The sequence below is a fragment of the Hypomesus nipponensis genome, chromosome 12 (assembly GCF_054491055.1).
Source record: "Hypomesus nipponensis isolate SF chromosome 12, ASM5449105v1, whole genome shotgun sequence".
NCBI lineage: Eukaryota > Metazoa > Chordata > Actinopteri > Osmeriformes > Osmeridae > Hypomesus > Hypomesus nipponensis.
This window is the reverse complement of record NC_140372.1, coordinates 2,028,735-2,055,616: the sequence shown is the minus strand read 5'-3', so window position 1 is coordinate 2,055,616 and position 26,882 is coordinate 2,028,735. Positions and strand designations below refer to the sequence as shown.

Below are 26,882 nucleotides of genomic sequence, written 5' to 3'. Positions count from 1 at the left end.
TCAACCTTCTCTTAACGAAGAAGGGCTTAGTGAGATGTGCTGTCTCTTCTGCATCCTGCCCAAGATAGGCAGCTTCCAGTCATTAAAGTCACGGTTTCCAAGAAACTGTATATCGTCGTGACTCTGAACGTTGGGGAATTAGTTTGAGCTGAATCCTGGAGCCGGTGTGTGTCTTGTGTTCTGGGGGCAGAGGAGAGGTGGCTGGGTCTGCTGTGAGAGCTGTCTGGGCTGGGACACAAGGCTTTCAGCCACTTGGCAACCATTCACACACACAGAAAAAAAGATTTCATTGGTCACCATGGTAACAGGCTTTCTGGAAAAGTATGCCTTCTTGGGAAAGGACAAAGAGTTGAAAATAGATAGTTTGAAACTTTCTTTGTGCTCTGGGTTTTTCAAAATATAAATGGCTTGGATGTATATTTGATTTAGAGTTCCCTGTCCTTTCCTCAAAAGAACAATTGAACTGAAAGCGTTCAAACTGAAAAAGGGTTTCCACTCCAGAGACTGGAGGGAACATGAAGGGGAGGAGGGGAGGGGGAGGAGAGCATCCAATGTTAGTATACGCTTGCGGCGAGAACACAAGTCCGAGAGTGGGGACCATTTAGAGCGCGACACCTCTCTATAGTTCCCTCGCTGGTGTTGCACTGGCAGAGGTCCCCGGGCAGCGTAGACCAGAGACGCCAGGGTTCCACCCCAGCCCAGCGTGATGTTCCACCTGTTCCCCTCCATCCTCCAGGGAACCACAACAAGGAGGTGACGACAGCGTGCTGCGAGGGGGGGCAGGAGACACCGCGGTGCCCACGCTCCCACACCCCCTCCCAGACGGAGAGGAGGGGGAGGAGGGGGAGGAGGGAGTCGGCGGTGGAGGGGGAGGATGAAGAGGAGGAGGGCAGAGAGGAGGAGGAGGAGGAGGAGCAGAGGCTGCTGTGCTCGGGGGTGCTGGGGTACCCCTCCGTAAGAGAGCAGTCTCTGGCCCTGAGCAAGGACTCCCACCACCAGGGCGGCGCTACCACAGACAGAGCACATTCTTACAAAGGTAGGAGGTCACTTTAGCAACTTTGTTGTTACGTTAAGCTATTTTTCCACTGTATCTAGCAACCAATCTGGGGACTGCCAGTACTTGTGAACGACGTCACGTTTGCCTTCCTTCGTGTTCTAGTGTTCCCAATGTTTATAGAAGCTGCTAGATCTGTAAGGAGGGTCACAGGACCTGCAGGAGGGTCACAGGATGAACACAAGTGACCTTCACCATGATCTGGGGGTCCCAGGACATGCACGCCCACATGTGAGGGATTAGATCTGCCTCGTTTTACTGAGCTAATTTAGCAAGCCCAGACGTCGGATGTCACACCTATTAAAAACGCCAGCATGGATTATGTGGCATCACCCCGACGATAAACAGGCAGTTAAGAGGATTACAGCGGCCAGGGTGACCGTTGTGGATGGGTCACATTCAGAGAGGGTGAACTAGAGTTGTCACCGCTGGCAGAATCCTCCTACTCTGAACTCAGCCGGAGGGATAGCAGACATATTTAAAAGTGTCTCAGGACGTATTTTTATGTTTTAGGACAAAACAAGGGTGGTATTTGCTCCTAGTGGTTCAAACTTGATGTTGAAATACAGTATGAACTCCTGTGGGGGCACTGGGGGCTGTGTCATCATGGCAGGGGTGTGGAGAGGTAGGCTGCCTCACATACGTGCCTGGGGGCATCAACCTGGGGCAATGTCCTCCACCAGCAACTGTTCACTTGACAAGAGCAAATGCTAAAATAGAGGTGGATTGTAGCTATTTAACACATATTCTTAATTTGAATCAGTTGATGTTGAAAGTGGATATGAGAGTCCTTCAGTGGCCTGCTCTCCAGTGCATAGAGAAGGGGAGTTTGAAGAGAGAAAGACACTCAGTAAATAAGCTGAACAGTGTTTGAGTGCTCATACTTCAACACAAGCTACATCGATTCCTGTGTGTGTGTGTGTGTGTGTGATAATGGTAATAACGTGACCTGAGGTGACCCTTGTGGATGAAGCCAAATTGAGACACACACACTCATCCATACAGACACAAAACTACATGTTCAGTAGCTCCGCTCAGCGCTGTGTGAATGCAGCATGCTCCCCAGCCAGAGAACGAGCCTCTCCCAGCCAGCACACAGTCTCCAAACAGACACTGAACAGATCACACACCATGGCTCAAATCACAGCTGTGCTCTGAAACGAAGGCTCCCTTCGTGGTGATTTGACGGCATCGTCCCCTCACTCAGGGAGATGTTTCCCAGGCGGCCAGGCAGCACAGAGTAGCTTGGGGCCTATTGATCCCTGTAATCACCACAGCAGGCGCGTGTCACTTGAAATGTCATCCCTCTCCCTCCGGCTCCCGTCACAAAGGTTCCTAGAGTCCTGGACACGGGGCTTGTCACCTGGCCATGTGTACCCAAACACCTCCTTCCTTCCTTATCCCTTTTTCCTTCCTTCTTTCCTCCCTCCCTCCCTCTCTCCTCCCTCCTTTCTTCCTCCCTCCTTCCTTTCTCCTCCCTCCCCTCCTCTCTCTCTATGCCTCTCTTGCTCTGTCTTCTCTTCCCCCCTCTCAATCTCTTTCTCTACCCCCCTCTCTGTCTCTCTCTCTCTCCCTTTCTTTCTCTTTGTCTCTACCCCCCTGTCTGTCTCTCTCTCCCTCTTTCTTTCTCTCTTTCTCTACCCCCCCCCCTCTCTCTCACTTGCTCCTTGGCGGTCCTGTGTGGAGGTGTTGTAACAGGGAAACCCTGTGATGCTGGAGGAACAGGAGGCTGTCGGCCGTGAGCTTCTGTGGAGCTGTGTGAGTCAGCAGTCTGACTGATCACACTCCCTGGCCTGTGCTTTCAGTGTGTGGTGGTGTGTAGCTCACAGCCCAAGATTAGCCTCAGACTTTATCAGACGTATCATATCTGACTGAGGCTGAATAATCTGAATTAATCCTGGACTAACCTGAGCTGCCCTCACTGTCAGGGAAATGATGAACAGGAGTGTGTGTGTGTGTGTGTGTGTGTCTGTTTTCATATATGGGTTTGTGTGTGCGTATACTTTTGTGTGTGTGTATTCATGCGTGTGTATTTGTGTGTGTGCAGAGGGCTGGGTGTGCGGGAGACCCAGGGGCGTGGAGGAGCAGGCTGGCCCAGCAGAGGAGCCCCACGGAGGGGAGGAAGACAGCGACACGGACCTCACCTACGGAGAGGTGGAGCAGCGACTGGACCTCCTCCAGGAGCACCTGAATAGGTGAGCAGCATCTGGAGCAGACGGGGGGGCAGACGGGGGGCAGACGGGGGGCAGACAGGGGGCAGACGGGGGGCAGACGGGGGGCAGACGGGGGGCAGACGGGGGGCAGACGGGGGGCAGACGGGGGGCAGACGGGGGGCAGACGGAGTTCTCTATTTATAGCCCAGCGCCCACGAGACACAATCATTCACAAAGACATCTGACATCACTGGGGAGTACGGGATGGGGGTGGGGCCTAATTACCCAGAAAGTAACAAGACCTTAATCTAGTCTGTGGTCTTGTCAGTGTCTGGGCTTCTCTCTCTCTCCCTCTCTGTGTCTCTCCCTGTGTGTCTGTCTACCTCTCTCTCTGTCTCGTTCCCTCTCTGTCTCTCTCCCTCTCTCTCTCCTTCCCCTGTCTGTTTCCCAGTCTAGCAAGAGTGTAGGTGTGAGTGTCCTGCTCGCTCGCCCAGCAGGCCTCCTCTCTCTCATCTCTCCTGGATCAGACGGTGTCCTGGGGGAGGGGGGAGAGGGGGGGAGCACAGTCAGGTGGTGTTCAGCACAGACAGACTGATGGAGACACTCAGCTCTCTGTCCTGGCTAGCCAGCCATGCTGTGATTGGCTCTGATTGGCTAAAGTGCTAAAACAGTGAGGGGGAAGAATCGCGGGTTTCAGCTCATTGTGACTGGTCTAACCTGGTCCGTAACCATGGTAACTATGATAGTGAACACTGGTCTAACCTGGTCCGTAACCATGGTAACTATGATACTGAACACTGGTCTAACCTGGTCCGTAACCATGGTAACTATGATAGCAAACACTGGTCTAACCTGGTCCGTAACCATGGTAACTATGATACTGAACACTGGTCTAACCTGGTCCATAACCATGGTAACTGATCGTGAACACTGATCTAACCTGGTCCGTAAATATAGTAGTGTACACTGGTCTAATCTGGTCTGTAACTATGGTAGTGTACACTGTTGTCTTAGTAACTAAATGAGGGATGAAAGGTGAGGATGTAGAAGTAGCACTGTTATGACAAGCTGTGATGCAGCTTCCTGTATGGATGACATCACACACCCTAGGTGTCACTTCCCCTGCTGTAGACACACTGACTCAGCCAGGAGGATCAATGGAAGCCATGAGTGGAGCTGCATGTCTACGTGGAGATGAACCTGTAGATGAGATGACTCAGAGAGGCCTGACAGTTTATATTAGTTTCCAGAAACTATAAATACTAAATAAAAAAATTACAGCCTCTGCGTATTGGATGGCATATGGTGCCCCCTTGTGTTTCCAGTGAGAACTGACTTAATGCTCAACGGTACAAACAAAGGTGCTGTACTACAGCCAAAGTAGCAGTGTGTGTTCAACGCTAACCAGGCTGCGTTGTAGGAGAAAGGCAGCTAGCACAGTGACTCCACGTCTGTCTGTGGTTGTTACTTTGTGCTGAGTCCCAATCGAGGACATGACCGTGACCAGGGTGTGTGTGTGTTGCTGAGCAGGCTGGAGTCCCAGATGACATCAGACATCCAGACCATCCTGCAGCTGCTGCAGCGGCAGACTGCTCTGGGTCCCCCTGCCTATAGCACCGTCGCCTCCAGCCCCGACTACCAGAGTCCAGCCGTCAGGGGCCAGCCCAACCCTGCCACCCCCAGCCCCCCTGCCCCCCAGGTAATATCCTGACCCTGCCACCCCCAGCCCCCCAGGTAATATCCTGACCCTGCCACCCCCAGCCCCCCTGCCCCCCAGGTAAGATCCTAACCCTGCCACCCCCAGCCCCCCTGCCCCCCAGGTAAGATCCTAACCCTGCCACCCCCAGCCCCCCTGCCCCCCAGGTAAGATCCTAACCCTGCCACCCCCAGCCCCCCTGCCCCCCAGGTAATATCCTGACCCTGCCACCCCCAGCCCCCCAGGTAAGATCCTGCCACCTTACCAAATGTGTATTGGTGCCCGCTGTCATGTCATCCTTGCGTCCCCTGGATGGGATCACCAGTGTTGTAAACATTCATTAGCTGAGTCAGTGTTCTTGACCATAGGAGAGGTGACCATTGCTGCTGACCAGGTTGTGTTGCTCACCTGTTTTCCAGAGCCCAGACATGGAGAAACCCCAGAACAAATCCAAAGATTCCACACCCGGCACGATCTCCGTGGAAACGGTTCCGGAAGGAGAACCGTCGGAACAGCCGGAGAGGGACGTTGACACTGAGCGCAGACACGACAGAACACCCCCCTTCAAGTCTCCCCCACAGAACCCAGACCAGGCCCCGGCCCCGGCCTCCAGCCAGGACCAGGCCCAGGACCCTAGACCCCACCTCCCTTCTTCCAGACAGGCCTCTCTCCCGGACACTTCCCCCTGCAGCTCCACAGCTCCGAGGCTCCACCGACCCCTCTCTGATCCAGGGTTTCCAGGGAAGTAGGCGTCTTAGCCTGCATCTTCTCATCCTCCTCCCCCCTGTCTCTTCAGAGCGCTAGAGGTCTTCTCTCAAGTCTGACTCAGGGTCTAAGGAGACTGTGTTATGCAAGGAAAAACTGTCAACTCTTCCATTCCTTTTTCAACAACAAAAAGAAAAAAAACGTCCCTCCCACATGTGGTATGGTGATGTGTCTGACCACATCACCGTACACTCAGTTACATATGTACAACACACATTCACCATACACACAGTTAGATTGCATCATGGCTCTTGAGGGTTGTTTCCTTCTTCACCGTGTACATATTTTCAGAATAACACTGCCAGAAAGACAAGGCACATGCTTGTTCCTAAAAGAGAAATGCATGTTTCAATGAAGTGTTTTCTGTCGCATGTTCCAACCGCTGCACATCTCACAGCGTAGTCACGGTGACGACTGTCTGTCGCATGTTACACCTACAGCACATCTCACAGCGTAGTCACGGTGACGACTGTCTGTCGCATGTTACACCTACAGCACATCTCACAGCGTAGTCACGGTGACAACTGACGATGCTCCTTTATCGCTGTTCCTGTTCTCTTAGAGCAAAGCTACTTGAAAACTCAGACATTTTTACTGAGCATATTTAAGATGTGCAGTTAAAAGCTTTTCTGTCGCAGGTTAAACAGACACCATGTATGTATTTCAATACTTTTTATGTACTTGATAAACACCCAACTAGCCAGATATTATACTCTAGTCTAGAAGATATACTGTGCCTAAACTAAACATCAACATACTTTAAAATCATTAAATGTCAGCAGATGTAAAAGAACAGGTTATTAAAGAAGGGTTTAGCATAGAGGGAGTGTGCTTGACCTCAAAACCAAAAGGTTGCAGGTTCAAATCCCCCCGTACTGTAAGTCCCTTTGGACTCCCCTTAGTCTGCTAAATGAATTCATTTTAATCACAATCAATCTAGTTAAAAGAACATTTACCAACTAGAAAATGTTCAGCCTATGTTGACAAAGTTTGTGTGCGATGATTAAGGATATCCTTCAACTATATTAGCCTCTTGGCACATGAAAGCAATAATAGCAACATATCACATTACATTCATTTGATATTTTGTCTAAAACAAAATCAGTCAAACTTTGCTACAGTTACATATGTCGCAAATGCTTATCACTATAAACATTTTGTAGTGCAACTTTTAGCAAATTCTTCAGTAAGTTGAATTAATCATTCATAAGAATATTATTGACACTATTTTGACATGAAGTGTCTATATGTAGTGCTCTTCACCTTACACACGTATGACATTCAGTATGTGTACTACTGTAAGCACATCAGAGAAGAAATTGACGCAAATGTGGACATAAATGTACGATCGAAAATCATTTAACAAATTGACATTGACTGTATGCCACAGTCTTTACCATGCATGATTAGTCTTCCATCATTTTGAACACATTTTGTATTAACCGTTCTAAGCCAAGAGAAAATCAATTTCTGATCTTTAAAAAAATAATAATAATTAGCAACTAGTAAAGATTTGATTGACTCTTAACCCAAAAAGAACATGTTTTATAATAGCCAGCCTATACATTAAAACACTGACCAAGAAGAGACATTCAAGGGATTCTGAACTAGCAAGTTCAATATGTTAGCCTTAGCTATACTAGCCTTTACATACTACACACTACACCCTACATCACATCCAGCTCAATTGTATGCATCCAAATGCAATGTTAAATTATTAAACAATGTTAAGATTGATAACGTATGGGTGAATTGCATGTTACAAATGAATTAGTCGTATTCGTTTTTATAAGAATTGACACAAACGAAACAACCACTGTCAGGTGAGTGACACTGCATGAAAACACCAACTGACAGTTGGTTTTAAATGACTTGTTTGTGATAGTTGATCGCGAGGAGAGGAAGAAATGGAAAATACCGGTAAAACCCTATTTTTCTAAAAGTTGAAACTTAATTTTCCATGGTTACTACTTTTCTATGTGGTTTGTGGTAATTACGCTTTTGAAAGCTCCAGTGTAAGAGCAGTGAAAAGTTATAAACAACACATATCGTCCCCTTCTATGTAGCAGTATACCTCAGACAGTTGGAGGGCCAGACAGACTCTGATGGAATGTCCTACCAGCCAACTGAAAAACATCTACGCATGTATTTATTTGTTGGAGTATTTTTCATTTTAACAAGTATTCAGATATCTCTCAAATCCTCTTGCTTATTCGGTGTCCTCGATATATTCCTGCTCCAACACGCCTTCCACCCTCAACAGAATATGGAACGCTTGCTGCTGAATTCCAGAACTTCCCCCTTCAACCTCTCGTTTCCTAGGCAACTGTAGAATTCAAGCAGGTTGCATGACGCCAGCAGAATGTCGTTCCTGAGTCGGAGAGATATCTGAAGTATTACCCTGTCCTAACTTGTATCTGTATAGGGGTGGATTTGGAATTCAGCAATAGTAATAGGCTACCTGTGCATGTAAATAACTCAACAAGCAAACTCACCATCACACTAGGATGACAGATATGGACTGGTACCTGCGCAAACCGAACAGAGCGTGTTGTTTTAACATGCTTTCCAAGGACACAGATGTTGTATAAATGTACTTGGTATGATCACAGCCTAAGGAAGGGGCCTCTGGACTTTGTGGGATTTGCAAACGTTTGCACAGAAATTAGAAACCTGCTTTACTGGATAGAAATTTCACTTTTTAAATCTAGTTCTGTTCGATTGTTTTTATGCATTTTTTAAATGTTTGCCACTGTATTTTATACAATGCAACACTTAACAGCTAATTTGAATGTTTCTGTTCTTGAAATATTTAAAGAAATGAAATATTATGTACATACATTGAAACATTTGCGCAATTGTATAAATCAATCAACAGAATGCACACTCAATACAAAGTGTTTATTGTGTCATGATTTTACTGCAACAAAACCAGCCTTGGCAAACATTAGTAACTCAATCTAATGACTTCAACAAATATAGCTCTTACATTCACAGGGCCATGATACAGCCAAACTAACACGACTGTAATTATAAAACGACCTTTTCAATCCACAGTAACTTTACCACACACAACATAGTAAAAGTATACTGAATGGTTGTATATGGTTTACAGTGATACTTTGCCTGAGTTAGAACTGGCTTAGTTATTGATGAAATAAAAATGTAAAATCAGTTATCCAGTTGGCACATGCTCATGGATGCACTCGCACAAAGATTCAAGATTTAAAAATTCATTGACGCGTGTATGGAAAGTTGTCTTTTTATCGCTAACTAACCAATGAAAGGCCTCCGAAGAACCACTACAAACATAATGCAAAGCATACTAAATAAAAAATGCATAGCATTACATATTTTACAAAATATATATATTGTATTTATATATGAACTATTTACTAAATTGATTTGACACAAGATGCATATATGGTTGATACTACAGTTTTTATATTGTTATATAAAATACGAGGTAACAGGTGAGGGAATAAATATCAGAAAGATTGTTATGGCACATCGCCTCACCTTTTTCAGCACTTTTCCAAACCATCACCCCTGTTTTTATTATGCTTGAGTTTCACTGGCAACAGAATTGACAAGCTCTGCAGACGTTCAGTCCGCCCTTGAGGGCCAGGTCTTCACGATATTCTTCCATTGCATACAAGATAACAAGGCAGGCAAGCAAAGATGCGGCTATTCTCTGGCGTGGCTCCACCCAAGTTGCTTATACTCAGTCGACCACCAAACCCTAATAGTGGTAAATAGGCTAACAGTGATTGTTCTCCCCTTTCCCTTCCGTGGTGGTCATGGTTACTAGACTGGCTGGCAGTCTCACCTCCAACCCTGCAGTCTTCGACGCAAGCTCTCAGATGGACATTGTGCACTGGATAAACTGGGAAGAAACAAGCATTGTGTGTAAGGTAGCTACCTAGTTAGGACTGGACATTTGAATGGGCGTTGTTGGGAATGTGTTAATATGCTCACATCATCATACTGGAAGTTGACCGCCCCCTGTTGCAAGGTGTCTCTCCTCCGAAAGCTCTCTTTGGAACCCAGCAGAGCCACATATACAGGGACACGATCAGCACAAACATCAACTCCATATATGCTGGCGTTGTTCACAGCCAAATGCTATCTTGAACTTGTGCTGTGATACAGTATTCATCATGAACTCTCCAAGACACCAGAGAAGAAGTGGTACTGTCTGGGTTTAGTATAACTGAGTAGATAGGAATGGTTTGCTGGACCCAAGGTTAGTTTCCTCAAGGATCACAATGACTCCTGCTTAGAGACGTGTTGCTCTTATTCTTATGGTTCTTCCCTTTGGCACTTACTTTGGTTGTTCACAATGTGTGCTTCATGTTTTGGCTACCCGCAATGTTTTTGGGACTATCTTGTTGTTAATATCAGTCACCTTTGCACTTTGTAAAGTTCTCTCTTGGAAGTCGCTTTGGATAAAAAATGTCTGCTAAATGAATAAATGTGAATGTAGATAAGCTGGTGTGTCTGTACCTGTGAGAGCGCGGAGCCGCACACAGCACGCCACATAGTCGTCAAAGTAGATCCGACCTCCTCTGCTGTAGCGTTTGATGATGCCGTTCAGCGCTTGTGGACTCACCCGATACCCTGTTAAACAACCAAAACATTCATTTTACAATGGCAAAGATGGGAAATAGATTTTTCTGGTATCTGTACTTTATCATTTATTTTTCTGACAACTTTTTACTTTCACTGACCACTGGGGGGTTTATATATATATATATATATATATCAAATATACCCTGTTCTATACTACAAGGACATTGGTGATATGCCACACAATCTGGTGGTTAATCGCTTAAATAGTTTTCTATGTTTTAAAGGCATATGTTAAAACAATGAACTTTACGTTGTACCCAAATCAACAAACACCTGGATCTTTTCATTGATCTGGCCCAACAACATTGGACTGCTGGGTAAAGCACGGCCCCTCACCCATAGAGGATATGGACTGGGCCATCTCTTGCGGCTCCACAGTCCCACTCCTGTCCTGGTCGAACATCATGAAGTTCTGCTTCCACCCATTCAGAGCAGCAAAGAGCTCCTTAAACTCGTTGAATCCCATCTTTCCTGTCATGTCCCTCTGCACAGACTGGGGTCAAGGCACAGACACATACAGCTAGCAGAACACACACACAGCTGGCAGCGCACAGACACATACAGCTAGCAGAACACACACACAGCTGGCAGCGCACAGACACATACAGCTAGCAGCACACAGACACAGCTAGCAGCACACAGACACAGCTAGCAGCACACAGACACAGCTAGCAACACACAGACACACACAGCTGGCAGCGCACAGACACAGCTAGCAGCACACAGACACACACAGCTGGCAGAACACACACACAGCTAGCAGCACACAGACACAGCTAGCAGCACACAGACACACACAGCTAGCAGCACACAGACACAGCTGGCAGCGCACAGACACATACAGCTAGCAGCACACAGACACAGCTAGCAGCACACAGACACAGCTGGCAGCGCACAGACACACACAGCTGGCAGAACACAGACACAGCTGGCAGCGCACAGACACATACAGCTAGCAGCACACAGACACAGCTAGCAGCACACAGACACAGCTGGCAGCGCACAGACACACACAGCTAGCAGCACACAGACACAGCTAGCAGCACACAGACACAGATGGCAGCGCACAGACACACAGCTAGCAGCGCACAGACACACACAGCTAGCAGCGCAGACACACAGAGGTGTGTCAACAGGTTCTGGATAATTCACCATTCTCCAGAATCAGGGAGCTGCAAGAATAAACTTGTCTCGTGGCATTAGCTGCTTTCATAATCTCCCCAGTCCTTCCACTTTCACTCTGACTCATGAACACATCAGACCACATCCTGAACACATCCAGACACAACAGCTACATTGAGGCCAACCCACAGAGCCAGAGGTCCTACAGCAAACATCAGCAGCTGTCAGTACCAGGAAGCTGGTGACTCACTAGCTAGTCAGGCTGTCACATTCATTCACACGTCACATCCACATAGAAAGGATACGTCCAACATGGCGATCATGATTCTGCAGGTGTCCAGGCTGAAAGCTGTCAATGGAGAAAGAATAAGTCACTGCCCTTTTGAAACTTCACGTAGTTGATCTACTGACCAGCTAGGGGGTACCATCAGCTGTACTCACGGTTGTAGCTACCACTGATGCCTGTCTGAGTCAAGCACCTCTGCAGCTCCTCAGCATCCACCTCTCCATCCTGCACACAGGAACCACAAGAACAGATCACAGACCCTAACCTGACCTGGGGCAACTGGGAAAACATGAGGGTGGGAACCATTATACCAATATGCAATGTCAGGTTGATATGTTACCTTAAACAGTGTGTGGAACAAACAAAAAAAAATATATATATATATTTAGTTTCAAATGACATTCATTTTTTAACATTTTATGATTTGATATCCCTCACCTGGCCTGCTATGGCTGTGAAGTACCCATACATGGGATCTGCTTGTTGCTGAGGGGCCCCAAATGTTCCTGGGTAGCCCCCTCCATACTGCGGGTAGCCTGCTGGAGGAGGGCCCCCCATATGCCCTGCCATAGGCCCCCCCATGGACATCCCCTGCGGTGGCATGCCTGGCATTGGACCCCCATACTGAAATTGGAGAGACACAATGGCTGGTGAATTATTTTTCTTTTCAAACTACTGGCTTTACAGGTGGCAGATCAAATCAAACATGTAGGCATTGTGAATACAACTGTCATTGCAATACGTGCGTTAAACCACTTTTCAATGTACTCAAACAATCCCCACCAAGCGTGACCATTTCCCAGAAGGGCTCGGCCTACAAATGCGGACTGACGTAAGTCTATGAGAAGCAGGAAGCGCTTTAATGTCGGACACGAAAATGACCAAGAAAACATCTCAATGTTATCGTTTCAAAAGTCGTTTCAGATAGAACATTACGTGATTTCAGTTATCAAAAAACAACAATACAATTAAAATTACTTAAAGTGCTACCTAGAAGTCGGCTACAACTCTTTCAATGTCTAACGCGTTAATATCAGGGCTTTCCGTTTATGACATTTGTTATCAGTCCCGTTCCTCCGTAGCTCACGACATAAAACCTGAAGAGATTAGTTGATGAAATTAGCCTGCAGGCGCTATCTAGCTAATTACTTATAGATCATATCTGGGGCCATCCCTTTTCACAGCTGTCTTTACATCCCGATCTATACAGATCTACTCACCCCTCCATATCCTGGGTAAGCCATTTGTGTGAGATATAACAAATAGTAAGAAAGGATTCACGTATACGTTTAAATGTTAACTATCAATCAAATGTTCGTCGAAACATGCAGTTAACTCTCTCTACCGAGCTAGCTGCCAGTTACGTCACATCCGAGGTGCTGAAAGAAGGCGGAAGTCAAGGGCTGATTGACTGATAGTATGATAGCCAATCAGGAAGTGCATGGGTGGGAGTATTGTCGTCAACTCAAGGAATTTTGCCACAAGAGGACGCTTTAGATGCTTTTGAAACAAGTTTTCTGGAGAAATCAGATCCCCTGTTGCAAAGAACTTGTACTTTTTTCCTGTTCCCCCTTCCTTGCGCATGCGCGAAATCATGTCTTCTGTTGTTGCTTTGTTGAGCTGAATGTGATTTATATAATTGCGTGTGTTACCTAATAGTTCAAGTCAAGTTCAAGTCTTTTATTTGTCAGGTACACAGAACAACACAAGGTCAGACTGGGCACTGACATTCTTAAGACAAGACAACGCAAGCACCTGGCATAACATAACATAAGTACACAGAACATAATTTATATCTATGCTGAGCTTAATTAAGTGAAACTTCCTAAATATACAGATAGCTATAAATAATCGACTATACTAACCCTAATACTAAGACTTCCTAAATTACAGATAACAATAAATAATACACTATATTAACCCTAAATGCACATAAAACCTATTTCAACCCTATAACCTATTCTAACCTAAGTGGAGTACAGTACAATAGTACAAAATTGCAGGAGCCTGGTGGAGAGGTACAGTGGGGTACAGTAGTGCAATGTTACTGCAACCAGTAGCTGAAAGTGACAGTGTATAAGTGACTAGTGTGCAGTAAATCAATGTCCATATCAGTGTCCATTCAGAAGCCTGATGGCCCTTGGGTAGAAACTGTTGTCCAGTCTGCGTGTGCGCAACCGGATGCTGCGGTAACGCCTGCCAGAAGGCAACGGGGTAAAGAGACTGAAGGATGGGTGGTAACAGTCTCTTAGAATCCTGCCAGCTTTCCTTAGGCAACGTGTGTGGTAGGTGTCCTGTAGGGCTGGGAGCTTCCTGCCAACGATGAACTCGGCAGAACGGACCACACTTCGTATGGTGGTCCTCTTGAAACAGTGTTAATAATGTGCTCTACCTGCTATCCATGAACATAAGGTACATTTCTTGATGTTCATTTACACTCAAATACAGGCAATAAAGTATAGTATAGTATAGTAAGTTGTATTGCTCAATCGTTAGTCAGTCCCTGTTTTCAGTCTGTTAAGTCAATCCGTTTAGTGTAGCCTAATAGTAGCGCTATTGTAATTTACAGAACTAGTGTATCCCAATTTGAACTGAAAATGCCTAGTTCTCAGTGAGCATTGTCTTGTTCTGACGGTTGTTTATATTTTAGTTTATTGTTATACATTTTATTATTGTGTGTGTCGTTTTTAACACACAACCTTACGTTTTGTTGCAGGCACAAATAAACTTATTGTACTGTACGATAAGAAGGCATTCTGTGTCATAATTGTAGGATACTCATCTTTCAATAATTATTTTCCAGTGATCATAATGTGTCATACATTTCATCTATACACCTGTATCTTACACTGAGAACACGTGGGGGAACAGATTTCCCTGGAGACCTGAGGAAAGTGGTTATCCCCTGTATATTACAGTCTGGCCATTTATAAAGCAATACAGTCATGCTGGTGATGTATGTTGCTATCATTATGCATAACAAGTTCATCTATACACCAGTTTTTACATGGAGAACAGACTGGAGGAAAGTGGCCTGCCGTCTAGTCTTTATAGGCCTACTGAACCTTTTTTTTTCTCGAAAATACAAAAGTTTCTTTTTTTTTATTTTTTTTATTTTTTTTTTATACCGCTCAAGACCGCTCGGTAACTGCATGCTCTTATGGTTATTCCCTTTGGCACTTATTTTGTTTGTTCACAATATGTGCTTCATGTTTTGGCTACTCGCAATGTTTTGGGGCTATCTTGTTGTTATTATCAGTGACCTATACACTTTGTAAAGCTCTTTTTTTCAATCTAAAAAAAAAAAAAAAAAATCTATACCTAAAAAAAAAGAACACCATTTCATAAACCATAAGAAGATACAAAATGTCAAATAAACAGTAGCCTAACATCCAGCCATCATGATATTGATCTTTGTAGTGCATGTCACCCATCTGTCCATCAATGTGAATAAACATTTGCTTTGCAGCTCCAGTATGAGCCTCAATCTTCAGGCAACGATACACCGCACACACACAACCAAACGTAGAAACACACACACACAACCAAACATAGAAACACACACATACACACAACCAAACGTAGAAGCTATCACAAATACACATCTAGAGTCCAATAAAAACCCTTAATGTGTACAAAGTGTCACCTGTAAACAATTTCATTAGCCTTTACCATCAAGCAAAAGCGCATAAATGGAAGTGATCTCTAGTGAAATTCCTCTCCAACTCTACTGCTTTGGGGTTGAAACGAGTGTCTATTTGTTTGCAAAAGGATATCCGGCCTTGGGTGAATAGTGTTGAATAGTGCTCACCCCATAAAGAGAGAGTACGATATTTGTTAAGCTTTTAACAGGCTTTTAGCGTTTATCATCCTCGATCCATCGTGTGTATGCTCGTACAGTAAGTGATCGTTTAGTCTGAAGATAGGCCTGCCGTAGAGTAAGGTGCAGTCAAATTGTTGTATCTCGTAAGATCAAGATGACTCACTCAAAGAGCTTTCGTTGGCCCAAAAAATAAATAAAGCTATTTTGGTTTTAATAAACTCCAGTAAATGGATTGTCTGCATCTATGGTCAAATGTATCTCTATCACTAACATTTTTTTTCAACTGCTTCTTTGCTGCACAAAGGTCATTGTGAGTGTAGGAAATGTTATGGACAGAATTAAGCAATAAGCCCCAAGAGGCCGTGGGTTTGCGCTGATTTTAGAACAGTTAAGGGAGGTTGTTAGGCACGACGCGAAGCGGAGGCCTCTTGGGGCTTATTGCTTAAATAACGTACAAGAACAATTGTGATGTCATCATATGGAACAAAATGCTTTGGAAACAGTGACAACATCAATATAATCTGTAAGTGGATAAGAAGTGGAGTTTCTACCATTTAGTTTCTGACACTGATGTGTGTAGGCTAATGCCAAGAAAGGAACTTGACCTGGAAACTTAAAAAGGAAGTTCATTAATGTGTCTGTCAACATCATTTATGGCCTGGACTCAGGCCTGCTCAGCCCTGTAGAGACGCCTATGCATGTTTCAGAGTACACTGCAGTGTAAATGGATGGTCATTCAAGAGGGTCATTAAATAGCCTATGTTGATAAATTATTACGATTTTTATCATTTATGGCATGACATTTGTAACGATGGGTCATTACTCATAATAAAACCAGTAGGCTATTTGCTGAACATGGCTCGGTCATTTCAGTAGATTATGATGTTTCATTCTCATAGAGACACAATCACATTTACATTGACATTTATTCATTTAGCAGACGCTTTATCCAAAGCGACTTCCAAGAGAAAGTTTAACAAAGTGCATATGTCACTGATAATAACAACAAGATAGCCCCAAAGCATTGCGGGTAGCCAAATCAAGAAGCACACATTGTGAACAACCAAAAATAAGTGCCGAAGGGAAGAACCATAGAGCATGTAGTTAAGCAAGTTACAATTAAACAACATAAATCTCGTGACGTTACCTTAATTACCAAATCCGCGGACCACGTGCTGGAGAGCAGCCATTAGTCACAATGTACAGTGAGAATCACCAATGTCACCAATTACCCCTGGTTAATTCACTGGGAATAAAAGGAATTGTTCACCTTTACACTTCAAAAAAAAAAACTGATTTCCTCATAAAAATGTGCCAATGGATGAATACCCTTCAACTTTACGAACTTTAGTCCAGCGGAATTTTATTGTCCCACCTTTGAAATCGTTGGGATAATATTTAACAGAAATTCCTTCGGCGCAGAACACTCTTTAATCCAACGTCACTTTGAACAGGAACGTGGGGCACCGTGACCTGTGTTTTGTTACGGCTGAATGAGATTTACATTTTACAAAACATCTGCCAAGAACCGTCTCTCGCCATGGTTAGTTAATGTAATTTGTAATCAATGCAATAGTAATCAAAAGACGCCTAGCATTTATCTTTCGCATGAATAAGTAGCCGATTGTTATGGTTAATATAAAGGTATAGCGTGAGTTGATATCAGGCTGTATGTTTTTTCCTTCATTTCACAGATCGGAAAGTTGCTTTTGGGGCTTTTGGGTGTAACTGTGGTTGTCACATTAATTGCAGTTCCAACGGCAATCTTTTTAAAAGGTAAGCTTTTTTATATCGTTTTCAAACTACTCTCAAATATTGTACGGACTAGTTGTAGCACAACCAGTGTGTGGTGAAACAGTGCTTTCCTACATTAATCCACAGCTTACCCTGTTTAAAAGATGTCCATAAAAATGCTGTCATATGCTGTTATCTACTCCAAGATCAGTATCAGCCCTTTATCTCATCTTCAGGCTGTTCTGAACCAACACATCTCATACTACCCTACATTGTTGAATTCCCCATGTCCATTTAGTCATACTAAAAGTTTTTTTGTCTAAAACTGCCAATATTTCAGAGGAGAACATTACAAATCTAAGAACTTTCACCTTGAATGACTACTTCAACAGCTCTTTACGAGTCCGGTCGTATAACATGCGCTGGATATCAGGTAAATCCAGGGCCGGAGATAGACGGGGTGTTAGTAATAACAATGTTATTACTATAACATGTTATTACTATAACATTGTAGTTTAAATAATGCCAATAATAATAATATTAATGAGCTATTATTGATTGAAATGTGGCCTACTTTAATGTCAAAAATTATATTTTTTAGCATTGGGGGGGTTGGGGGTTGGATCTACCAGTGGGTACAACGGGGACTGTTAGTAAAATTTAATTAGAATACCTTGCTTTTTTGGTCAAAAAGTGATGAGTCCAAAATGAATCTTTGCTTTCTCCTTTTCTGCAGGCCATGAATATCTACATAAAAAAGATGGCTCTGTTTTCCTCCACAACACGTTGACAAGAAATGTCTCTGAATTCTTGACTAGCACTACATTTGTAAGATAATCTTCTGTGTATGTATATGAGTGTGTGTGTGCGCGTGTGTGCTTGGGTGTTTTGTGATGTTTACTGCTACAGTCATTAGGCTTCATGCTCTATCTGTACATATTATTAAATAAAACTGTCAGCAAAATATGTGAATATATGTGAATGTAATTAACAGAATGAGTCGTTACAATAATTCAGTATGAAAGGGGATCAGCACACTCAACGTATTTAGAATGAGTGTGTGTGTGTGGGTGTGTGTGTGGGTGTGTGTATATCATTAAATAAAACACACATTTTCTTTTGAAAAAAAAAAACAGGATCAAGTAGCTGCTTATGACTACTTATTGTCTGCGGATCGCAAATATGTAGCTTTCATGAGCAACTACTCAAAGGTAATGGTTTCATGTATTCGGTTGGTATGTTGGGGTATTCTCCAGGTCATGTGACATATTCTCCAGGTCATGTGACGTATTCTCCAGGTCATGTTTCTGCATCCTTGTCCCTGACAGGTGTGGAGACACTCATTCACAGCCTCGTTCTCTCTCTACGATGTGGACTCCTCGTAAGACTATCTCTCTCCTCCTAATCTTAACATTTCATTGATTTCTTCTAAATATTCGTATATTTTGTAAACCTTCAAACACTTAATTGTTTACATTTTGTCAAAGAACATTCCTCACGACAGACATTCCACAAGAAGTCCAGTTCTTTGCTTGGGCTCCAGAGGGGAACAGGATGGTAGGTTGGATGTTATGTTCTGCTTCTGTAAGGGCAGGCCCATTTCTGTCCTGTAAGGGCACAAGATCTGGGATGATGTCAAGTTCTATCCAAGCCACCTGTCTCCAGCACATGCACCCATAGCACTGTGCTGATCCAGGAGATCTTAACCTGAGACCGGTGACATCCGTTCTCCAGGCGTATGTTTGGCGTAACAACGTGTACGTAAAGGCCAGCCCTGGCACGCCAGCCGCGAGGGTGACAGAAAGTGGGCGGGAAAACCAGCTCCTCAACGGCATCCCAGACTGGGTGTACGAGGGTGAGAGACTCTCACTCCAAGCATAACACTCCTCTACCATCCTAACTTATTACAACACAACATTGAGATCACTTTTTGTGTCGTAACATCAGAAATCATCATAACTTCATACATCTGAGAGCCTCACAGTGACACACACTACTACAGCTAGTTACATCTAACTGCCAACCTGATGCATTCACTCAATGTAACATAATGTGCTCATGTGGCTCAGAGGAGATGTTCTCGTCCAACGAGGGCTTGTGGTGGTCACCAGGAGGGAGGCATGTGGCCTTTGCTGAGTTTAACGACACACTAGTCCACACCATCGAGTACGCCTGGTATGGAAAGGAACAGTATCCTAAGACGGTGGTTATCCCATACCCAAAGGTAGGACATCCAGGAACACACAGAGAAAGACATGGAATACAGATGTGATCTATTGATTTAGCTTTCAGCCAAAGAGACATTCAGCCAGGGATTTGAACCCGCAGAGCGGGTAGAGCGTTCGGCTAGGGCTAGGGCTCAAGGTCGCAGGTTTAAATCCCATCCTAAATATGATTTTGGATAAAAGCGTCTGCTAAATGAAAATATAATCATGCCCATACTGTCAAGTGATCCAACCCTTGTTCTCTGCTTTTGTAGCCTGGCACTCCTAACCCAGCAGTGAAACTGTTTGTGGTCGATGCGACCAACACATCAAAAGTGTTACCTGTTCCCGTTCCATCTTCCATCGGCGCAGGGTACAGATCACTTTAGAAATAAAGTATTCTTTACATGTCTCTTCGTTTGAAACCTTTTTAGAAACCACCCAAAGCAAACAAGTTGTGTGTGCGTGTGTTTCAGTGATCATTATTTAAGCACGGTCTCCTGGGTCACGGATGAGCGCGTTGCTGTCCAGTGGCTGAACCGAAGACAGAACCATCTCCTCCTGCAGATCTACGACTTTGACGGGAATAGATGGAGCGAGAACGACGTACGTCACAAGTTACAAAACGACCGCCCACGTCTCTCTCTCTCTCTCTCTCTGACTGCCCAAGCCCGAGTTTCTCTCTCTCTCTCTCTCTCTCTCTCTCTCTCTCTGACTGCCCAAGCCCAAGTCTCTCTCTCTCTCTGCTGTCTGACCTTGTGTGACACCAACTGTGAAAAAACAGTTAAAAATAAATACTATCGTTTTTTTCTGTTTCCTCTCAGAAATTTGAGCTGGAAAGCCACACAGGCTGGATTGGACGGGTACGTGCCTCATCCGGACAGTTAAATCTTGTTTAATCAGATTCAACTCTAGTTATTTCTCATCAGCGTTCAGTGGCTTTCTAAGAGAGATGTGATGCTCTTTCCATTCCTAGTTTTCCCCTCCTAGTCCTTCCTTTGCTGTGGACATGAGTAGTTTTTACCTGGTGATGAGTGACCCTGCTGGTTACAAGCACCTCCATCATGTGACAGGTGTAAGTAGCGTGTGTTTACGCTCATGTCAGGAAACCTACTTTGATGCTAAGCACACCTTTATGACTCTGACTGTAATTGCAGGGTAATGCAACAGCAATCACCTCAGGAAAATGGGAGGTCCTTGACATTTTGAAAGTTACTAATAATGCTGTGTAAGTGATGACACATCCACGCATACTATACACACACTCAGATTTTACACACGCAGACTGTACACACACACACACTAAGACTGTACACACACACACACTAAGACTGTACACACACACACACTAAGACTGTACACACACTCAACAACGCTTATCTAACCTGAATGTACTTCTTCTGCACAGGTACTATTCAAGTAACCAGCATGATGGGAAACCTGGAGGGAGGAATGTCTACAAGTAGGAATATCACAGGTTCACTTCAATTATCACTCTAGGGATTGCCTTGCCTAATGTACTGTGTGGATGTTTGTGCGTGTGCTTGTGTGTGTCCGCATGTTTGTGTTGGAATGTGTGTGTGCCTGCGTTTGTTTGTGTAGGATCTCCATCGGAGGCCCCCCCTCTGCCCCTCAGTGTCTAACTTGTACCCTGCACGGGGACAGATGTCAGTACAACTCAGTGTACTTCAGCCGAGACGCCTCTTTCTTTCGAATGGACTGTTACGGTCTGTCTGCTTCCCTCAACACCTCACCAGCCTGCTCAAGCCTGCTGCCGTGTCATAGAAGCATCATTTTAACACCCGCGTTCCTGTCTACACAGCTTCCTCTGGCTAACAAACATCCAGTCTCTCTCACACATACATTGACCCATGCGTGGTTTCCATCTTATCCTGATCATCCACAGGTCCCGGTCTTCCTCAACACGAGCTGAGAGACAACCGCTTCGAAATTCCAGGTGGGTCGACTGAATTTTAAAAGACATCAAGTCGAAACCTGTGTCCAAACATACTTCCTTCACTTCCTGCGCCTTCTCTTCACAGTGGCTGTGAAGATCCTGGAAGACAACCGGGTCCTGGATGACATTCTGTCAAACATTGACATGCCCACCATGCGACGGGCCACCATCAAGCTAGGAGGACACAGTACTGATTCTTATCATTTGATTACATACTGTAAAACTGTTATGACTTGGTGCTGCTTACCTTGGCCAGGATGTGCTTGCTAGAGTGATTTCTAATCTCAATGAGCCCCTCCTGGTTATATAATGGTTAAAATAATTCATAAATTGAAAAGATACCTGTGATAATGGAACACAGCATCTGGATTTGTGATGATTTAATGAGGGGGGGTGATCTTTCTCTCTCTTTAGATCTCTGGTACCAGATGACGTTGCCTCCAGGATTTGACGAATCAAAGAAGTATCCATTACTCATAGATGTGTAAGACCTTTCATCTTTAATACTTATTTTTAATTGAATTTGTAAAAAACAAAAATACAGACTAGTGTCCATTGTGTCCCTTTCCTTGTCTTCATAGCTGCTCATGGGGTCACATTTAATATTTTCACAAGCAGACATACAAATAGCCTAGTGCATTATACAAAGCACTGCCGAAGATCGAGGATTAGAAGCGCATAAACAGATTTTCGGCGGTCAGAGTCAAGGAACGGTTCAAAGAAACTTGTTTTAATGTTGTTTTGAAGTTACGCCGGGCCTTGCAGTCAGAAGGCAGACTTCCGCTACCGGCTGAGTTGGGCCACATACTTGGCAAGCACCGAGAAAATCATCGTCGCCAGCTTTGATGGCCGAGGAAGCGGTTACCAAGGCGATGAGTTAATGCACTCAATCTACCGGCGCCTGGGAACGTATGAGGTGGAAGATCAGATAACAGCTGCAAAGTAAGGAAAATACTTCTTTTTTTTTTACACAGACCACCGTTAAGATCTCGCCTCGGTAATCCACGCGTGATTGTGACACTTCTGTGTTGATTGTTGAGCTTGACGTAGACGTTTAGGGTGTTTGCGGCGGGTGTGTGACGTAATTGTTTTAAGGTCAGGTGTACTTGGCTCCAGCACCACGTTCCTAACGCACTCTGGTTCAGCGTCATCACTTCCTGTTATAGACTCCCTGTTACAGCAGTGCTCAATCACACATTTTAGGATTACAACATGTTATCGCATATATGGTTTGATTAATGTTTTATTTCTTTATTTCCCTTCATCCTTTAGAGAGTTTACAAACATGGGCTTCATTGACAAAGAACGAATTGCAATTTGGGGTTGGGTAAGTTTGTTTTTGACCAGCTATAGTTGATCATACTTGATCATACTTGAACTATACAAAAAGTTTGTCCTGAGTTAAATATCAAATTCAGTCATGATTATTTTCAGTCTTACGGAGGCTATGTTACATCAATGGTTCTGGGAGCCAGAAGTGGAGTTTTCAAGTGTGGAATGGCAGTTGCCCCGGTATCCAAGTGGGAATATTATGGTATGCCATTATTCATTAAATAACGAATGTATTCACTGTTCATTTAAGTCTGAACGTTTAGTTAACTGTAACATCATTCTAGATACGATCTACACCGAACGGTACATGAATCAACCATCCGAGAACAAGTTCTACTTGGTAAGTTTACAAAAAAAGGCTGATAAAAAAGATTCTGTCAGATATAATTTCACAGAAAGTACTGAACTTTGTTAATACTTTCCAGAACTCCACGGTTACTGAGAGGGCCAAGAATTTCCAATCAGTGCAGTACCTTCTGGTCCATGGCACAGCTGATGGTAAGCAGTCAAGTACATCTGTAAGAAATATGATTGAAAATAACATTTTGATAACTCCATCGGGATCTAGGTAAGTTATTTTGGGCAGGTCTTAGACGAAGGTCAACATCAATGTCTTTGTTTCAGATAATGTTCATTTCCAGCAAGCTGCCCAGATATCTAAAGCTTTGGTGGACGAACAGGTGGACTTTGATGCGATGGTTTGTATTCTGATGAACGTTCTGCATGCTTTTCATGTTTTTTTAAAGTTACATTTAAGAGATTTCTTCTTTCTATGTATAAGTTCCCCCCCCCCCCCTTTGTCTCCCTAGTGGTACACAGATGAGGACCATGGCCTAGGAGGATCAGCCAATCAGCACGTCTACACTCACATGAGTCACTTCCTGCTCAAGTGCTTTGCCTGAAGCCAGCCACAAAATCATCCTTAGTTATTATTTTATGTCGGCTAAAAAAGTAATTTAAATTAATATTGACTGAAAAAACGGAATTACATTTGTTATGACTTAATGACCTACAAATAGACCTTTTGCAAAAGGTTTACTTATTGTAATTTCATGTATTTACTGTAGGTCTTTCTAGTCTTTCTGATGAAAAAGGAAAATATGTGATAAATATTGAGAAACATTATGATTACACAATTATTTTATTTTTTTGAGCAATGGCTTGACAGTGATAAAAGGAAACCTATATTGCTCTAGAATTGTGTATACAAATACAGTGCATGTGACTACATGTATTTGCCATTGAATGTAAAGAAGATTGTATGTTATTTTTGAAATTGTTCTCTATACAAACAATATATATGTCATATATTTTATTTAAAATAATAGTATGCTATGTGGAGTTTGAATATTAATAAAACAATCCCAGTACGTATTCTGGCAGATTTGAATTAACTGGAGTATTGAAACTTTTTTATATTTTATCATTTAAATAATCAAAACAATTAAAGAAAATAAAAAACAAAGATCCCTGAGTAAAAAAATATGTCAGTATATAAGAAACACACTTAACTGTTTGTTAAGTATATACAAACAAGTATGGAAAAAACTTGACCTTTTCTCAAATGACATTTAAAGGAAAATCACAACACCCCATTTCTAAAATTTTCCACTCACTGGATTTTTTTTTAAACTACACTTGCCAACTTGATATTGGGTGTCAGCTACATGATTACAGTAAATAACACAACCATCAATGATACAGTAGCACTCAGTATTTTTTCTATTTCTTATTTGACAGGATGGCACCTTGTTTGGTTTCTTCACGTAAGTGACAGCTGCTGCCACATCTTATTTTTTTAAACAAACGTTTGACTGCAGCTTCTGCCAATGCAGACCAATGAGCCCTGAGAGTAATGGGTTGAGAGTAATGAGGGCTTTTGTGTGTGTGTGTGTGTGTGTGTGTGTGTGTGAGGACGGGGGAGGGGTTCTAGGCAGACCTGAGTGGACCTGTCCTCATCCCTGCTATATAAAACCCCACGACCTGTCCGGCCACCAAGATACAGCAGCAAGCAACAAACCCCTCAGACGGAACTCAGTTTGTCATCTCAGTTGGATCTACAGGAACAGGTGAGAAGGAAGCATGGGAGGTCTCCGTCCGTTCCCTGGGGCAAGCCTTTTTATTTAGAGCTTTTATCTGGGTTTGGGTTCTGAAAAGTGTGGCATGGGCTTTCATGCTGTGTTTGTGTGTGTGTCTGTGGTGTGGTCCTTTGGCAGGTTGTAACAATGAAAGGAGTCAGCTACATTGCGCCTCTTCTACTGTTGGTCATCATTCAGAACAGCTGGCAAGTTCCTCTACAAGCTGAGGACAACTCCAGGTACAGCAGTTTTACTGTTTTAGATGAAAACATATTTTTGGATTGACTTGAGATTCCTTTTTTATTATATTGTTATCGCAAGGTAATTTAACATTTCTAGTTAAACTATGCGCATGTACAGTAAGCGTGTGGCTGGTACAAAACAAAGGCTAATGTTGGTTTTCTGCAGCTTACAGACAGCAGATACAATTGTGGATGAGGCGAGGGAGCTGTCTAACATGAAGAGACACTCAGAGGGAACCTTCTCCAACGACTACAGCAACTACATGGAGGAGAGGAGAGCCCAAGACTTTGTCCAGTGGCTAATGAACTCCAAGAGGAGTGGGTGAGTGTTTCAGCATGTGGAACATGTATTAGAATAACATCTTGCAACATGTAACACAATTAGTAGCCGACATGCCCTTGCTTGGATAATTCACCATTCAGTACTTCAAAAACGTTCTAGTTTTCAATCTTTCATGCACATTACTCTCTCTTTCGGGTTCTTGTAAGGGGTTGGCTTCACACAGAACTGCAATTTCTAAACTGATTTTTCTTCCTCTGCCTCCTGCTATTACTCTCGGTCTCATCAGCACCACCTCCAAACGCCACGCCGACGGGACCTACACCAGCGACGTCAGCTCCTACCTGCAGGATCAGGCAGCCAAAGACTTCGTCACCTGGCTCAAGTCAGGCAGAGCCAGGAGAGAGTAGGCAATTCCCCCTCCCTTCCACCTACAGTACCAACTACCTACATCTTAACTGTACCATGAAGAAGAGATAAAATCAGAGAGACACAGAGAGATAGAAAGGGAGAGCGTGAGGGGTGAAACTCTTATCAACCACTTGCTTAATCATTCCAGAGCCATGCCATCTCCTTCTTGCTTCTACTCTTCATTTCTCAAGGCCTGTGTTGATATTTCATGTGATCGTGCAAATAAACCCCCTGAAACTATGCACTGCGTTTACTCATATTTGAACGTATGTGTGTTGTCATGGGTTTCAAAAGATGACTATGAGCAAACAGGATACTTGCAGAAATGATTGTTGTGTCTAGACTAGCCTACATAAACACCTAAATGAAGGTGCAGTCTCATTCTGTTCGATTCCTGAAAATCACTGTTTCATGATCGATGGCATTGCCTGGGCTTCTCACACCTCACTATAGCTTGACTGTGATTAGATGACGTGTGGTTTACATGATATTGTGCATTCAATCCATAACGAGCAATTGCTTTCAATGACACCCATGTTAATCTTGTGACCAATGTACCGTATGCTCATCAGATTTGCAGAGGAGGGGAAAGGAAGCTTAAGACGACACGTAGACGGAAGCTTCAGCAGTGACGTCACCAAAGTTCTAGACAGCATGGCTGCCAAAGAGTATTTACTTTGGGTCATGACCTCAAACCCTTCGGGGGCAAGGTAATGGCTTGTACATAATTTAAGTTACACATTGGGCAACGTAAACATTCTGTAGCTGCAAACCAACTAAGATTTTGGATCAATACCTTTTTTTGTGCTTGCATAGGCCTATTTGAAGCATTGCCTCCATTTTAACTTATTATACATATTTGTGTCTCATAGCTTCTGTACTTTTAGACTGTATGTTTCTGTCTAATGCTCTGCTCTAATATTCAGCAACAATTGTAATTTTTTTTAGTAACAAACGACAAGCACATCTCTGAAAGAAGACAACGCTGCCTTATCCAAGATATCTAGTACTGTACACAGGATGAGAAGCCTTCATGAAAACTAAGCCATAGCCTACTGCTTAAGCATGTTGCAACGTTAGGTGTGATGTAATGGTTAAGGATTGTTTACTTTG

General features: G+C 43.7%; 4 protein-coding genes across 8 annotated transcripts in view; 3 read left to right on the top strand and 1 right to left on the bottom strand.

Moving 5' to 3' along the window:
* Positions 1-7,408, top strand: part of kcnh7a (potassium channel, voltage gated eag related subfamily H, member 7a) — a 53,238-nt gene extending 45,830 nt beyond the window's left edge. For 3 of the 4 annotated variants that reach the window (XM_084667464.1, XM_084667465.1, XM_084667463.1), the window contains exons 13-16: positions 737-1,036; positions 3,102-3,249; positions 4,738-4,906; positions 5,323-7,408. In XM_084667464.1, coding sequence (XP_084523590.1) covers positions 737-1,036; positions 3,102-3,249; positions 4,738-4,906; positions 5,323-5,652 — 947 coding nt within the window. In that variant the 3' untranslated portion in view covers positions 5,653-7,408. The remainder of the gene's footprint in view (positions 1-736; positions 1,037-3,101; positions 3,250-4,737; positions 4,907-5,322) is intronic. The other variant, XM_084667467.1, reaches the window with a different exon arrangement.
* A 1,142-nt stretch (positions 7,409-8,550) lies between these two features.
* Positions 8,551-13,086, bottom strand: LOC146260631 (sorcin-like). 2 transcript variants are annotated; one of them, XM_084667468.1, is made up of 8 exons: positions 12,929-13,086; positions 12,147-12,332; positions 11,864-11,987; positions 11,728-11,771; positions 10,637-10,784; positions 10,175-10,288; positions 9,647-9,705; positions 8,551-9,554 (listed from the first exon to the last, which is right to left on the bottom strand). In XM_084667468.1, the coding sequence occupies exons 1-8, from the start codon at positions 12,950-12,952 to the stop codon at positions 9,528-9,530; spliced, it is 726 nt and encodes a 241-aa protein (XP_084523594.1). In that variant the 5' UTR covers positions 12,953-13,086; the 3' UTR covers positions 8,551-9,527. The 2 variants fall into 2 exon arrangements, with proteins under 2 accessions (XP_084523594.1, XP_084523595.1); XM_084667469.1 differs by having other exon boundaries at positions 11,864-11,933.
* Positions 13,087-17,329: 4,243 nt separating this feature from the next.
* LOC146260630 (dipeptidyl peptidase 4-like) lies at positions 17,330-24,152 on the top strand. The gene is made up of 24 exons (XM_084667913.1): positions 17,330-17,698; positions 18,002-18,093; positions 18,402-18,476; positions 18,594-18,646; positions 18,753-18,822; positions 19,000-19,120; positions 19,335-19,489; positions 19,745-19,842; positions 19,946-20,075; positions 20,294-20,332; positions 20,446-20,544; positions 20,627-20,697; positions 20,878-20,931; positions 21,072-21,196; positions 21,376-21,426; positions 21,512-21,613; positions 21,841-21,910; positions 22,174-22,368; positions 22,699-22,753; positions 22,861-22,960; positions 23,043-23,098; positions 23,184-23,256; positions 23,383-23,456; positions 23,568-24,152. The coding sequence occupies exons 1-24, from the start codon at positions 17,683-17,685 to the stop codon at positions 23,658-23,660; spliced, it is 2,067 nt and encodes a 688-aa protein (XP_084524039.1). The 5' UTR covers positions 17,330-17,682; the 3' UTR covers positions 23,661-24,152.
* A 596-nt stretch (positions 24,153-24,748) lies between these two features.
* LOC146260629 (glucagon-2-like) lies at positions 24,749-26,742 on the top strand. The gene is made up of 6 exons (XM_084667953.1): positions 24,749-24,827; positions 24,975-25,075; positions 25,245-25,400; positions 25,648-25,764; positions 26,342-26,479; positions 26,718-26,742. The coding sequence occupies exons 2-6, from the start codon at positions 24,984-24,986 to the stop codon at positions 26,740-26,742; spliced, it is 528 nt and encodes a 175-aa protein (XP_084524079.1). The 5' UTR covers positions 24,749-24,827; positions 24,975-24,983.
* Positions 26,743-26,882: the final 140 nt, after the last annotated feature.

What these genes read in the sequence shown, in the direction of transcription:
- LOC146260629 (XM_084667953.1), top strand. Translation starts at nt 24,984, where the DNA reads ATGAAAGGAGTCAGCTACATTGCGCCTCTTCTACTGTTGGTCATCATT. An exon ending in CAAGCTGAGGACAACTCCAG is followed by an intron (nt 25,076 to 25,244) that starts GTACAGCAGTTT and finishes GGTTTTCTGCAG; the next exon opens with CTTACAGACAGCAGATACAA. An exon ending in TCAGGCAGAGCCAGGAGAGA is followed by an intron (nt 25,765 to 26,341) that starts GTAGGCAATTCC and finishes TATGCTCATCAG; the next exon opens with ATTTGCAGAGGAGGGGAAAG.
- LOC146260631 (XM_084667468.1), bottom strand. Translation starts at nt 12,952, where the DNA reads ATGGCTTACCCAGGATATGGAGGG. An exon ending in TCACAGCCATAGCAGGCCAG is followed by an intron (nt 11,988 to 12,146) that starts GTGAGGGATATC and finishes ATGTTTTCCCAG; the next exon opens with TTGCCCCAGGTCAGGTTAGG. An exon ending in GCGGCTCCGCGCTCTCACAG is followed by an intron (nt 9,706 to 10,174) that starts GTACAGACACAC and finishes TGGGTTCCAAAG; the next exon opens with AGAGCTTTCGGAGGAGAGAC.
- LOC146260630 (XM_084667913.1), top strand. An exon ending in TCTTGACTAGCACTACATTT is followed by an intron (nt 18,094 to 18,401) that starts GTAAGATAATCT and finishes AAAAAAAAACAG; the next exon opens with GATCAAGTAGCTGCTTATGA. An exon ending in CCATCTTCCATCGGCGCAGG is followed by an intron (nt 19,843 to 19,945) that starts GTACAGATCACT and finishes CGTGTGTTTCAG; the next exon opens with TGATCATTATTTAAGCACGG.